Source organism: Pan paniscus, chromosome 8, assembly GCF_029289425.2.
Source record: "Pan paniscus chromosome 8, NHGRI_mPanPan1-v2.0_pri, whole genome shotgun sequence".
NCBI classification, from domain to species: Eukaryota; Metazoa; Chordata; class Mammalia; order Primates; family Hominidae; genus Pan; species Pan paniscus.
Genome location: NC_073257.2, coordinates 55,513,056 through 55,527,902, shown reverse-complemented (window position 1 = coordinate 55,527,902; position 14,847 = coordinate 55,513,056). Strand labels below are relative to the sequence as shown.

General features: G+C 39.4%; 1 protein-coding gene and 1 non-coding gene across 3 annotated transcripts in view; one reads left to right on the top strand and one right to left on the bottom strand.

The window, feature by feature from the left end:
* Nucleotides 1-14,847, bottom strand: part of BMS1 (BMS1 ribosome biogenesis factor) — a 49,543-nt gene that overhangs the window by 18,348 nt on the left and 16,348 nt on the right. For both annotated transcript variants that reach the window (XM_034930362.3, XM_063607356.1), the window contains 2 exons: nucleotides 14,064-14,221; nucleotides 10,502-10,583 (listed from right to left, as the gene is read on the bottom strand). In XM_034930362.3, coding sequence (XP_034786253.1) covers nucleotides 10,502-10,583; nucleotides 14,064-14,221 — 240 coding nt within the window. The remainder of the gene's footprint in view (nucleotides 1-10,501; nucleotides 10,584-14,063; nucleotides 14,222-14,847) is intronic.
* Nucleotides 2,393-2,496, top strand: LOC112441099 (small nucleolar RNA U13). The gene has a single exon (XR_003029075.1). It is a non-coding gene; the product is annotated as a small nucleolar RNA U13 (small nucleolar RNA).

Here is a 14,847-nt window from a genome sequence, read left to right as displayed (position 1 = left end):
CTTCGCTGAATTTTAAGATCTAAAATTTCCTATGCTGCCTGGACATCTTTGAGCCTCACAGGGCCCCAAAGGCCTAGCCGTGGGTTTTCCTGTTTCTACCAGACACCCCCTACCCCGCCACCCAGCAGCAAAGGCTCCCCACCTGGCTAGTTCTTTTATCAGCCAGAACGGTTGCACCTCAGCCTAAGAAGTTTCACTTCACCTGTCTGCCAGCCCATGAATTTATTCAAACAAGCCAATTGCATTCCCCCTCAGGAACCATTGGTCATTGTGTGCTCTTGTTACTACCAAGCCTGCCTCCTTCCTCAGCCCCCAGCCCTCACTCCACTACAGAGTATGGTGCCCATCTGACCCTGCGTGGCATGCAGTGCCCTCCTCTGAGCTGTGGGTATATGTGACTAAAACACTGCTGTCAATCTCATCCATCCACGCCAGGTGTCGTGTTCAGCCATCTCCTACACTTTAGGGCAGGGACCCCTCCTTCACCAATGGGGTGAAAAGGAAGTGACCGTAACATCTGCTTAATGACAAAAGGATTAACCCACCAAGAAGACATCTACTTCAACATCCTCCTCTCAGCAACTGTTAAAACTAGGCGGAGGCCGGGCACAGTGGCTCATGCCTGTAATCCCAGCACTCTGGGAGGCAAAGACAAAGGATAGCTTGAGGCCAGGAGTTCCAGCCTGGGCAACACAGCAAGGCTTCGTCTCTCCAAAAAATTTTGAATTTAGCCAGGTGTGGCGGCACACACCTATAGTACCAGCTACTCAGGAGGTTAAGCCAGGATAACTGCTTGAGCCTAGGAGGTCAAGGCTGCAGTGAGTCATGTTCGTGCCACCACACTCTAGCGTAAGTGACAGAGTGAAACTAGGCAGAAAAGGAGCAAGGATTTACAAAAGATCTGAACAGTGAGCCAGCAAAATCTGACATCCGTATAACACCCTACTCTCCAACAGCAAAATACACACATTTTTAAAGCCAATAGAAATCTACCAAGATGAAGTACATTTGGGGCAATAAAAGAAATCACAGCAAATCTAAAATAATTCAAATCATAAGAATATGTTCTCAGAACATAATATAATCAAGCTAGAAATCTATAACAGAAAAACAGGAAACTCTCTAAATACTTGATAATTAAAACAACATATTTATAAATAATGCATGGGCCAAAAAGAAGTCCCAAAGGAAATATGAATGAAAATACAACACGTGAACATTTGTGGGGTACAGCTCAGCAGTACTGAGAAGGAAATTTAAACACTAAATGCTCACATTAGAAATGAGAAAAGATAAACCAATAACCTAAGAAATTTCAAAAAGAACAAAATAAACCCCAAACAAGCAGAAGAATAGAAATAATAAGGGGCAGAAATTGGCCGGATGTGGTGGCTCACGCCTGTATTCCCAGCACTTTGGGAGGCCAAGGCAGGTGGATCAACTGAGGTTGGGAGCTTGAGAACAGCCTGACCAACAGGGAGAAACCCTGTCTCTACTAAAAATACAAAAAATTAGCTGTGTGTGGGGGTGCATGCCTGTAATCCCAGCTACTTGGGAAGCTGAGGCAGGAGAATCACTTGAACCCGGAGGTGGAGGTTGCGGGGAGCCAAGAACGTGCCACTGCACTCCAGCCTGGGCAAGAAGAGTGAAACTCAGTCTCAAAAAATAATAATAATAATAAATAAAGGGCAGAAATCAATAACATTGAAAGCAGAAAAACAGAGAAAATCAATGAAACAAAAAGCTGGTCATTTGAATAGAATCAACAAAATTAATAAATTTTACGACAAAAATAAAAACAGAGAAGACACAAACCAACAACATCACGAATAAAACAGGGGTTATCAAAAAGGCTCCTGCAGCCGTTAAAGAGTATTAAGCAAATACTCTAAACATCACCCTCAGACTACCCAAGCTGGTCTCTTCAAGAAGGCACTCAGTGCAACTTCCACTTCCCTAACAAGACTTGAAACACCTTGAAAATCATAAACTACCAAAATTCAGGCAAGATGAAATAGATAATCTGAATCGTCCTATAACCATTAAAGAAATAAAATTTGTAATTAAGAGCTTCTGGAACAAGAAATCTCCAGGCCCAGATGATTTCACTGGAGAATTACACCAAATATTTAAAGAATTCATCCCAATTCTATAAAAACTCTTCCAGAAAACAGAATAGGGGACACTTTGCAACTCATTTTATGAGGCCAGTATTATCCCAATGCCAAAACCAGATGAAGACAGTACCCCCACAAAAAGAAAAAACAAAACAAAACAAAACAAAAAACCCACAGACCAGTATCTCTCATGAATGCAAAAAGTCCTCAACAAAGTACTATAAATGGAATCCAACAACACATAAAAAGATTTGTATAAAAATTTTCACATGGTGATCTTTTCGTGGTTCATAAGTGTGATGACTGGGTATTCATGCATGTATGTGGGATATGCCACCCTTGACCCTTGTTACAACATTAGCACGTTAACAAAAAGAAAAAACAAAACAAAAAAACACACACATTTCCATATGTTGTATTTTCATTTTCATTCATGATCAAGTGAGAGTTATTCCAGGTATGCAAGTCTGCTTCAACATTCAAAAAATGAATCAGGCCAGGTGCGGTGGCTCCTGCCTGTAAACCTAACGCTTGGGAGGCTGAAGTGGGAGGATCCCTTGAAGCCAAGAGTTCCCTTGAAGCCAAGACCAGCCTGGGCAACACAGTAAGACCTGGCTCTACAAAAAAAAAAAAAAAAAATTAGCCAGGCATGATAGCACACACTTGTAGTCCCAGCTACGTGGGAGGTGGAGGCAGGAGGATCACTGGAGCATAGGAGGTCCATGCTGTGGTGAGCCATGATCGCACCACTGCACTCCAGCCTGGGTGACAGAGGAAGACCGTGTCTCAAAAAATAAAAGGATCAGTGTAATCTATATCAAAAGAGTAAAGAATGAAACCCACATCCGGATGATCATATCAACTGACACCAAAAGGCATTAGACAAAATTCAACATCCAATCATGTTAGTAAATAAATAACAGTGACAAGATTGGGAACAACATAGGAAGTCCACTCTCAGCACTCTTACTCCACATTGTACTAAAAGTCCAGTCACTGAATTAAGGCAGAAAATTTTAAAACAGAAAGAAGGCCAGGCATGGTCGCTCAAGCCTATAATCCCAGCACTCTGGGAGGCTGAGGCAGGCAGATCACTGGCGTTCAGGAGTTTGAGACCAGCCTGAGCAACATAGTGAGACCCCATCTCTACCCCTAAAAAATTTAATTAAAAAAAAAAAAGAAGGAAAAGCCATACAGGTTGAAAAGAAAGAAATAACACTGTCTCTATGTTTTCTACACAACTGCCTGTGTAGACAATCCCAGGCAATCTACAAAGACAAAACAAAACAAAACCCTCCTACAACTAATAAGTGAGTTTAGCAGGACAAAAGAGAAACAAATGAAAATCAATCAAAATCAAATACTTAGGTCTAAACTTATCAAAACATATTCCCAACTGGTATGCTGAAAATCATAATACTGATGAAAGAAATAAAAACTAAAATAAATAAATATACTGTGTTCATCTATTTTAATACTCAAAATAGAAAAAGATTATCCCCCCAAACTGATCTATAGGTTTAATGCAATCCCTATCAAAATCCCAGGTAAGTTGTTGTAGACATAAACAAGTTTATTCTAAAATTTATAGGGAAAGTTACAAGCCTTGGGATAGCTTAACCAATCTTGAAAAACAAGAATAAAGTAAGAGGAGTCACTCTACTCAACATTAACACTCACTATAAAGCTACAGGAACGTAGACAGCAAGGGTGGTACTGGCCAAGGGATTGACATGTGAAGTCAATAGAACACAAGAGAACCCAGAAACAGATTCACAGAAAGATGCTCAACTAATTTTTTATAAAAGTCAAAAGCAATTCAATAAAATAAGTGGTGCTAGAAAAATTATACAATTGCAGGTGAAAATATAAACCTTGAGCTAAGCCTCATATCTCATAAAATGAAAACATCAAAATAGATCATGGGTGTAAAGAGAAAACAAAAAATACTATAAAAAACTGGTAAATCGGATTTCATCAAAAATAAAAACTTTTGGCCCGACGCGGTGGCTCACGCCTGTAATCCCAGCACTTTGGGAGGCCGAGGCAGGCGGATCACGAGGTCAGGAGATGGAGACCATCCTGGCAAACACTGTGAAACCCCGTCTCTACTAAAAATACAAAAAAATTAGCCGGACGTGGTGGTGGGCGCCTGTAGTCCCAGCTACTCGGGAGGCTGAGGCAGGAGAATGGCATGAACCCGGGGGACAGAGCTTGCAGTGAGTGGAGATCGCGCCACTGCACTCCAGCCTGGGCAACAGAGAGAGACTCTGTCTCAAAAAACAAATAATAATAATAATAAATAAATAAATAAATAAATAAAAAATAAAAACTTCTGCTCTGTGAAAGGCCCCGTTAAGAAAATGAAAACTACAGACTAGGAGAAAGTATCTGCAAATCACACATCCGACGATGGAGTTAAACATATAATGAACTCACAGTACCCAACCCAACCCAACCCAATTTTTAAAAGCGCAAAAAAAAGACATCCCCAGACATTTTTTATCTGTATAGAAGATATAAAAATGCAAATAAACACATGAAAAAATGCTCACCATTATTAGCCACTGGGGAAGTATATCTTAAAACCACAATGAAATATCACATACCTATTAGAATAGCTAGAATAAACAACAGTGAGAACACCACACATTGTCAAGGATGTAAAGAAATTGGATCACTCACATAATTGCTAGTAGAAACATCAAATGGCCCAACTACTCTGGCAGTCTCCTATGAAACTGTGCAATTACCATATGACCCAGCAATTGCATTATTGGGCATTTATTTCCCAGAAAAATGGGAAGTGCATATTTACACAAAAACTTGTATACAAGTGTTCATAGTAGCTCAATTCTAATAGTCAAAAATTGAAAACAGGCCAGGAGTTCAAGATCAGCCTGAGTAACACAGCAAGATCCTGTCTCTACAAAACAAACAAACAAACAAATAAAAAAATATTAGCCAGGCACGGTGGTGCATGCCTGTAGTCCCAGCTCCTTGGGGGTGCTGATATGGGAAGATCACTTGAGCCTAGGAGGTCGAGGCTGCAGGGAGCCAATATCACACCACTGCACCCCAGACTGGGCATCAGAGCAAGACCCTGTCTGAAAACAAAACAAAACAAACCAAACTGTAAACAACCCAGCTCGATCTTGGATGAATGGTTAAACAAACCGGTACATCCATACAATGGAGCACTACTCAGCAATAAAAAGGAATGACCTATGGTATATGCACCAACTTGAATGGATCTCCAGGAAATTATGCTGAGTGAAAAAAGCCCCTCACAAAAGGTTATAGACTGTATGATTCTGTTTATTTAACATTCTTGAAGATGACAAAATTGTAGAAACAGAAAACACATTATGGTTCACAAGGGAAGGAACTGGGGGCTGGGGAACAGCAGGGGCATGGGTGTGTTTATAAAACAGCAATACAAGCAATCCTTGTGATGGAACTGCTCCATATCTTAACTGTTGGTAGACACACAAACCTACACATGTGATAAAAGAGCACAGAAGTATAGACACACACACACGTAAAACACACACACACACACACATAAGTGAAACTGGAGAAATCTACATAGGATCAGCAGATTGTATCAATGTTGGCATCCAGGCTGTGACCTTGTATTACAGTACACATAGTATACATAGTACATATATACACAGATACTGCTATAGTACAAGATACAGGAGATCTCTCTGTATTCGTTCTTTTTTTTTTCTCTGTATTTGTTCTTACAAGTGCATGTCAATCTACAATTACCTCAAACTTAAAAGTTTAATTAGGAAAAAACACACCACAAACTTTTCTTTTGGAAATAGAAAAGGTGATTTTTTTTTTTTTTTTTTTTTTTTTCCTGAGACGGAGTCTCGCGCTGTCGCCCAGGCCGGAGTACAGTGGCGCGATCTCAGCTTACTGCAACCTCTGCCTTCCGGGTTCAAGCAATTCTCCTGCCTCAGCCTCCTGAGTAGCCAGGATTACGGGCGTGTGCCACCACGCTCGGCTAATTTTTGTATTTTTAGTAGAGACGGGGTTTCACCATGTTGGCCAGGCTGGTCTCAAACTCCTGACCTCGTGATCCGCCCGCCTCAGCCTCCCAAAGTGCTAGGATTATAGGCGTGAGCCATTGTGCCCAGCCAGAAAAGGTGATTCTTAAGTTCACTTGGAAAATAAGCAAAATCAGGACAAAGCAAGGTTGTTTACTTTGACATCTAATCCACACTGTCCTGGAAGTTTAAACCAGGGCAGTAAGGCAAGAAAAATTAAGTCATCCAGATAGGAAAGAAAGAAAGTAAAACCACTGGGATCTATCTCAGCCTTTCTGTAGATAAAGAGTTTCCTGCTTGGCTCCCAGAACCATCCTGCACAGAAACTGGGGGAACCATATGAGATTGGACCAAGGTGAAAGGTCAAAGCAGAATTGGAAGCCCAGGCTTTATTGTGCAGAACAGGAGAAAAAGCAGCATAAAAGAAAAAGAATCCTTGGGATAGTAAGAAGTATTTACTTAGAAAACCATGAATACTGTTTAGTCAAAGTTTACTCCTCCCCTCCAAACACACACTTGAGGTCAGGAGTTTGAGACTAGCCTGGCCAACCTGGTGAAACCCCATCTCTACTAAAAATAAAAAAACTAGCCAGGCGTGATAATGGCTGCCTGTAATCTCAGCTACTCACGAGGCTGGGGCACGAGAATTGCTTGAACCTGGAAGGCAGAGGCTGCAGTGAGCTGAGATCAAGCCACTGCACTCCAGCCTGGGTGACAGAGCGAGACTCTGTCTCAAAAAAAGAACTAACAAGTAATTTAGCAAGATTGCAGGATACAAGATCAATAATAAAAAAAAAAAATCAACTGCATTTCTTATATATTAGCCATACATAAATACAAGTTGATATGAAAATAAACTGTTGAGAGTTGTATAAGACCTGTATCCTGAAAACCTTGCTGAGAGAAATTAAAGAACAAGATAAATGGAGAGTTACTATGTTCATAGATCAGAAAACTCAATGTGGTTAAGATGGCAATTTTCCCAAATTGTTTACAAGTTCCATGAAATCCCAATCAAAATTGCAGTGGGCTTTTTTATAGCAATTGACATGCTCATCTTAAAATTTATATGAAAATGCAAAGAACCTAGATTAACCAAAACAACTTTGAAAAGGAGACTAAAGTTTGAAAAACTACCTAAAGTTAAAAACTATTTAATTCCAAGACTAATTATAAAGCTGTAAGTAACAGAGACAGTGTTGGTATTGGTACAAAAATAAACAAATATATCAATGGAACAGAACAGAGAGCCCAGAAATATTCACCCATATATGGCCAACCAATACAGGGCAATTCGACGGGGAAAAAAATAGATTTTCAGCAGATGGTGCAGGGAAAAGTAGATATCAATATGTCAAAAGGAACCTAAATCCATACCCAACACCCTATAAAAAATTAACTCAAAAAGAATTATAGACCTAAACGTAAAACCTGAAACTGTAAGACTTACAGAATATATGAGACAATTTGTGACATTGGGTGAGGCAAAGATTTCTTACATGCACTATGAAAAGCACAGTCCATAAGAGAAAATTTTGGGCAGGGCACAGTGGCTCATGCCTGTAATCCCAGCACTTTGGGAGGCTGAGGCGGATGGATCACCTGAGGTCAGGAGTTCAAGACCAGCCTGACCAACATGGCGAAACCCCATCTCGACTAAAAACACAAAAATTAGGCAGGCGTGGTGGCGGGCGCCTGTAATCCCAGTTACTCGGGAGGCTGAGGCAGGAGAATGGCTTGAACCCAGGGGGCAGGGGTTGCAGTGAGCCGAGATCACATTGCACTCTGGGAGACAGAGCAAGACTCCATCCCAAAAAAAAAAAATTTTTTTTTGATAAATTGACCTATACCAGAACTAAATACTTTGCTCTGTGAAAAACACTATTAAAAATAGAAAAGACAAGGCACACGCTAGGCAAAAATAATTGGATAACACATGTGATACAGAATTTGTATCAAAAATACATAAAATTTCTTAGAATTCAACAAAATTAAAATAATGTACAAAAGATTTGGACAGATATTTCATCAAAGAAGACACAGACGGCAAATAAGCACATGAAAAAATGTTCGATACCATTAGTCACTAAAACTACAAGATACCACTCTATGCCTAAAAGAAGGCCTACAATTTAAAAAGACTGATACTATCAGGTACTGGGAAAGATGTAGAGTGAAGCAACCGGAAGTTGCATAAAGTTATGGTGGCAATGGAAAATGGTATAAACACTTTGGAAAACAGTTGGGTAATTTCTTAAAAAATTAAATGTGTACCTATCATATGACCCATTTAGTCCATCCTGAACTACTTATTTACCCAAAAGAAATAAAAGCGGTGGTTCACATAAAGACTTCTAAAAAATGTTCATAGCAGCTTTACTCATAATAGCCAAAACCTGGAAATAATTGTTTATCAACAGGTTAACAGATAAATAAATTGCTATACATCATACAATGGACTACCCACTAGCCAACAAAAAGAAATGAAGATGCAACAGCATGGATGAACCTTGAAATAATCATGCTGAGTAAAAGAAGTTAGATAGAAAAGAGTACATATTGTAGGATCCCATTTCAATTAAATTCTAAAGGGCACAACCTACTGAATAGTGACACAAGGCAGCTGAATGTACCTGGTGATGGAAGAGGACAAGATGGAGAGTTACAAAATGGCGTAAGAAAACTGTGGGGGTGACAAATGTGTTCATTATTTTGATTGTGGTGATGGTATATTCACATATCAAAGCTTATCAAATTGTATACTTTAAATACTGTAGTTTACCATCAATTATACCTCACTAAAGTGATTAAAAAAGAAACCCACCACACTTTCTTTTGAAAACAGAAAAGACGATTCTTAAGTTCCTATGGAATAAACAATAAGCAAGTGAGAATAGTCAGGAGAATCCTAAAAGCCCCCCAGCAGAACAAAAAGGGAAACTGTTGAGACACGGTTTTAATAACTGGTATCTTAGTAACGTGATAAAGCTGCATAGAGTACTAAATTATAGTAATAATAAATGAACCAACAGAGATCAGTGATATTAACTAGAAGGCCCAGAAAAAAAATTATATATATATAAAGAATACATTCACATACTACAGACTAGGCACAGTGGCTCATGCCTGTAATCCCAGCACTTTGGAAGGCTAAGGCAGGAAGATTGCTTAAGCCCAGGAATTCAAGGCCAGCTAGGCAACATGGCAAGACCCCCATCTGTACAAAATATTTAAAAATTAGCCAGGCATGGTGGTATACATTTGTGGTTCAAGCTACTCAGGAAGCTGAGGCAGGAGTATCTCTTAAGCCTAGGAGTTTGAGACCAGCCTGGGCAACATAAAAAGACTGTCTGTACAAAAAAATTTTTAAATTAGCTGGGTGTAGTGATGCAAGCCTGTGGTCCTAGCTACTCGGGAGGCTTCAGTCTGCAAGGTTGAGGCTGCAGTGGGCCATGACCACACCATAGCACTCCAGTCTGGGTAACAGAGCGACATCCTGTCTCAAGACAAAACAAAAAGAATGACCTTCCAAAAAACCATGTGGCAGTTGCAATCCATAAAAATGACTCAATTCTAACACTTATGAATCTGTCTTATGAAAATAAAAAAGTGTGAGCCAAGAATTATTTCAAAGTTGTTCAGTGTGGAGTTCTTTATAAAATGAACAAAGTATAAAACTACTTAGATATTGAAAAAATTGTGACTTCAATAATGGTATGATAATAAATAATAATATTTTATTTATTTTAAATAAAATATTTTTTATTTAATTTTAAATAATAAAAATGAAATATTTGAAAAAATTTAATGACAAAATTTATATAAAGTACATCACTTAAGCAATCCTCCTGCCAAAATTATATAAAGTACAACTAAAAAGGTTTAAACACACAATTTTTAAATGACTAGAAGGAAACAGTTGAAGAAGCTAACAAACTTTTTTTATGGGTTGGTAGAATGCTGGTATGTTATGTACTTTTCATTCGAAATTTTCCACAATGCATACTACCTTTATTATGAAAAAAATATAAATGTTATTTGTATATATTTTTCACATCACACAAAATCTATTTTTAACAAACACATGATTAAAATTTATGGAAAGTTTCTCCCTTTTAAAGTCCATATGCAGTAAATCAGCCAACTGAGAAAATAAGATCATCATAAAAGGAAAACCCAGAATATTACCTGGTTCATTACTCCTGTCTGAATTCCCAAAGCATTTGACAAGTGACTATTATTTTCAATTTGACTATTGTCTAAGATACTGAAGAAAATAAAGTTTAGAGAAGCCAGTCTTCCTGAAGAACCCAGCTCTTTACTTACCATCTTCTGCTAAGACCTTGGCTGCATCTTTATCATCTTCCCACTTTCCAGTCACGAAGCAATCTCTGATACTGTTCATAACCTTACGCAGAAAAGTCAGCACTTAGGTGAGGTGTTCCAATCACTCAGCAAAACAACTCTAAGAAATGGCAGTAGGTGACAACTTGCCTTTAAATATTTCCCACTTTCATGGATATTCTCATTCCAAATGAGCCCAGAAAATAACTTTACCTTTGATGGAGACAGTGTAACCACAGAGATAAAACACATTAAGCAGCAGACAGGGCTCATAAGTAAACAAACAGATAATTACTAATTCAACTGATTTTCAATTTTATTAAGGTTTCTAAGGCAATGCAATGAGACAGTAGTTTACAAAGTTGGTCTTGCTATTTGTTAATCTAAACCTGTTTGAAAACTGAATTCCTATAAAATGGGAGAAGATATTTGCAAATTATGTATCTGACAAGGGGCTTATATCCAGAATATATAAACAACGCATACAACTAAGTAATCCCATTTTTGAAATGGGCAAACAATATGAAGAATATGTACAAATAGCCAATAAGCACATGAAAAGATGTTCAACATCATTATCTATCAGGGAATGCAAGTCAATGCTACAATGAGATACAACTTCACCCCCTCTAGGATGGCTATAATCACAAAGACAGATAATAGCAAGTGCTGGTGAAGAACTGGTGAAACTGGAATCCACCTACAGTGCCAGTGGGTAAGTAAAATGGCACAGTCACTTTTGAAAAGAGAAATGAGACAGTATATAAGGGAAAAAAATCTTTAACTGTTTTCAGTAGTCATATTATTCTGACACTATTTTGTGTGTAATATGGGATAAAGCAAATGAGTAATTATGTGATTCTCTAATTTCATCATCTGCTGATTCAACCAAGGAATAATTCTCCAGTGGAAGAATGAATAAGATGTAGTCCTGTATGTCAACTGGCAATATCTATATGAGCTCTCCTGGTTCGGGTCACTGAGAAGGCCTAGAAGTAATGACCAACTCATGGCAGTAGCATTCCTATGCCTAGGCTGTCACGTTGAAATACCATTTCCTACTAAAAGAAATCAGGATTTCTTATGGGTGATTCCAAGAGCTCTCTCATATCATAGCGCAAGAATTGATAAAGAATGACTATGATTGTAACATAAGGACTCAGGAGCTGGTGTGCACAGACTCTTACAGGCCACAGGTGGGATAAAGAGGAGCTTCAATAAAGGATAACAGGTGCAGGAGCACAAGGCACATCAACTACATTTATATCCATGACATCACAGTGAAACTTACAAACAAGTATCCTTTGGAGAATCACTCCACAAACTGATTAAAAAATCAAGCATGGGCTGGGTGCAGTGGCTCACACCTATAATCCCAGCACTTTGGGAGGCCGAGGCACGTGGATCAGGAGGTCAGGAGTTCGAGACCAGCCTGACCAACGTGGTGAAACCCCGTCTCTACTAAAAATACAAAAAAATTAGCCGGGCCTAGTGGCGGGCGCCTGTAATACCAGCTACTCGGGAGGCTGAGGCAGGAGAATGGCATGAACCCGGGAGGCAGAGCTTGCAGTGAGCTGAGATTGTGCCACTGCACTCCAGCCTGGGCGACAGAGCGAAACTCCATCTCAAAAAAAAAAAAATCAAGCATTTACCCTATATATATGGCAGTGGATAACCGAATAGAAGAGGAAAAGTTTCTCTTTAAAGAAGTGTTACAGCTAATACATAAAGAGAAATGATTGAATGGAACATCACCACTCTACATTCTTAAGAAATTGGTATGGTTCTAGGCATTGAGCACCAACAACTGATAACATCTAACAGCATTAAAAGGACACAACCAGTCTTTATGCGCCTCCTAATGAGAAAACACCATCACCTGGGAAGCAGTTTCGCCGAAAAATAAAAATCAAATTTAAATCCCATCCAACTGCTAGATGTTTTGTCTACAGGGTAACTAGAAATATGTGACTATTTAAATTAATCTTAATTAAGATTAAATAAAATTTAAAATTTAGTTCTCCAGTCTCATTAGCCACATTTAAAGAGCTCAGTAGCCACAAGTAGCCACAACCCACAGCTCAGATATACATTCCTTTCATTACAGAAGTTCTATTGGTATTGCTCCATACCCATTCACAGGAAATACAGGAGGGCCTGGGAAACTCCAGAGGGATGCAAAGCAATCCACAAAATCCAGAATACAAGAAACTCTACAGACCAAAGACTTGGTTTATTAAATAAAATGTAACCAAAGAAAGAAATGGGAAGGAAAGATTGTTGACTAAAAATGTTAAAAGATAGACTGAAAAACAGTAATGAAGACCAAGTAAAAGTAAACTATGATGCTTATGGAAGCATGGAGGAGGAAACCAGGAAGAAAAGGAAAGCATCACCTTAAGAGGCTGGACTACACCTCCTTCTACAGGGAGGAAGGGGACTGTGGCTGGTGTCACAATTGAGCAGCAAAGCTTGATTTCCCAGCCTGAGGGCTGAGTACAGGGATATTCACCTTCTGGCAACCCATTAGGCTGAACAATTGTTTTTACGTGGTTTTCTATATCTGTATTAAATTTCACCATAAAAAAATGGTTAAATAAAATCTCATAAAGTACATTAAGTGTTATCTGGCGAATTACAATAGACAGTATGATAGCAATTGGGCCTCTGTGAGAAGTGACATCTAAGGCAAACTGAATTGACAAAAAGAAAGCAGCCTTTGGAAGATCAGAACATTCCAGAAGAGAATAGAGAGAAAGGGGCTGGCGCGATGGCTCACTCCTGTAATCCCAGCACTCTGGGAAGCTCCAAGGCAGGAAGATCACTCGAACCCAGAGTTCGAAACTAGCTCAACATGGTGAAACATTATCTCTACAAAAAATGCAAAAATTAGCCAGGCCTGGTGGCTCGTGCCTATAGTCCCAGCTACTCTGGAGGCTGAGGTGGGAGGATCCCTTGAGCCCAGGAGGTCGTGGCTGCATTGAGCCATACACTTGTGCCACTACACTTCAGCCTGGGCTGCAGAGAAAGACCATATCTCAAAGAGAGAGAGAGAGAGAGAAAGAGAAGAGGTCTAAGAGGAGGGTAAGCTGTGGTGAGTTTGGGTACTGAATGAATTCCAGTGTGACTACAAAATGGTAAGCTGCAGGAAGAACATATACAGGTATCACAGATTTCTCTATGCTTACAAATAGCAGAAACTATAAATGTTAACTCAGGGATGCTACATATATCCTAGTGATAAGACACAAAATACATCTGATGTATAAAAACTTATGTGTGATGTTTCAAAATAAAGATGCACACTACTGTCCACACTGAAAGCTGAACCTGTCCTCTGTGGGCCATGTACATGGTCTAACTAAACTCAGAACATGTTACTGCTTAGGATGCATGAAGCGCCCACTACAATATCTGGGAGAATGACCTGTAATCCTGTAAAAATAAGAAGCCAACAACAGGTAAGCAATATTGACATCAGATAATCTTATTCTAGAACAATTCGCTAATTCTCTAATAAATCAAATGTACTACCCAGCCTTACCTCCTCTAAATCCCAGTCATGGGGGGCCTCCACAAGAAATCTGGAGCAGTCCAAAGAGTCAGCCTTGTGCTTACACTCTCTGTCAGGCTGGTTGACACGAAACAACCCTCCAAGCTCTTCTCGAGTATCATCATCTTCTTCTTCATTATCTTCTGTCACTAAAGAGCACACCATGGCAGAAAAGTGAGAACAAAAATTACAGCCCTAGAGGACTCATCATTTTCAACCAGTTAGGCCATGAGTCTTTGAACTCAGGAACTGAGGGACTCTGTCTGTGGTGGGTATGGCAATGGCCACATAAGAGTTAGGCATTGAGAGGGCAGGGCAGCCACAGATGAAGACAGCCAGGAAGCTATTGCTCTACATGTGTGGGGCTCCTGTGCTCCTGCACGGGAGCAGCTAAGAGGCCGAGGAGTGAGAATATTAGCGGTGAAGGGAGGGAAGGGAATTTAAAGGCGGAGCTTTAGATTATTAAAGAAGAGCTCTAAAGAGTGTTGAGCCTCTCATCACTAAGAGTACCTAGACAAAACCTGAATGAAAATCAGTATACAACAACCTTCCCAATTCAGTGGGCTGAGCCCAAATGTCTCACCATGTGGCCTTGATCTCACCATGCAGTAACCAGGGAGCACAATGTAAAGTTCACCACTATATATTTATTTTTGCATTAATTCTACCAGAAAGAACATATTGGTAAGTTTAGTAAAGCATAAAATCAGAGGACAAGGGCAAAAGGGAGAACAAAATGTGTTATACAGGGTTCTCATTCTCAGAAAGGAAAAAA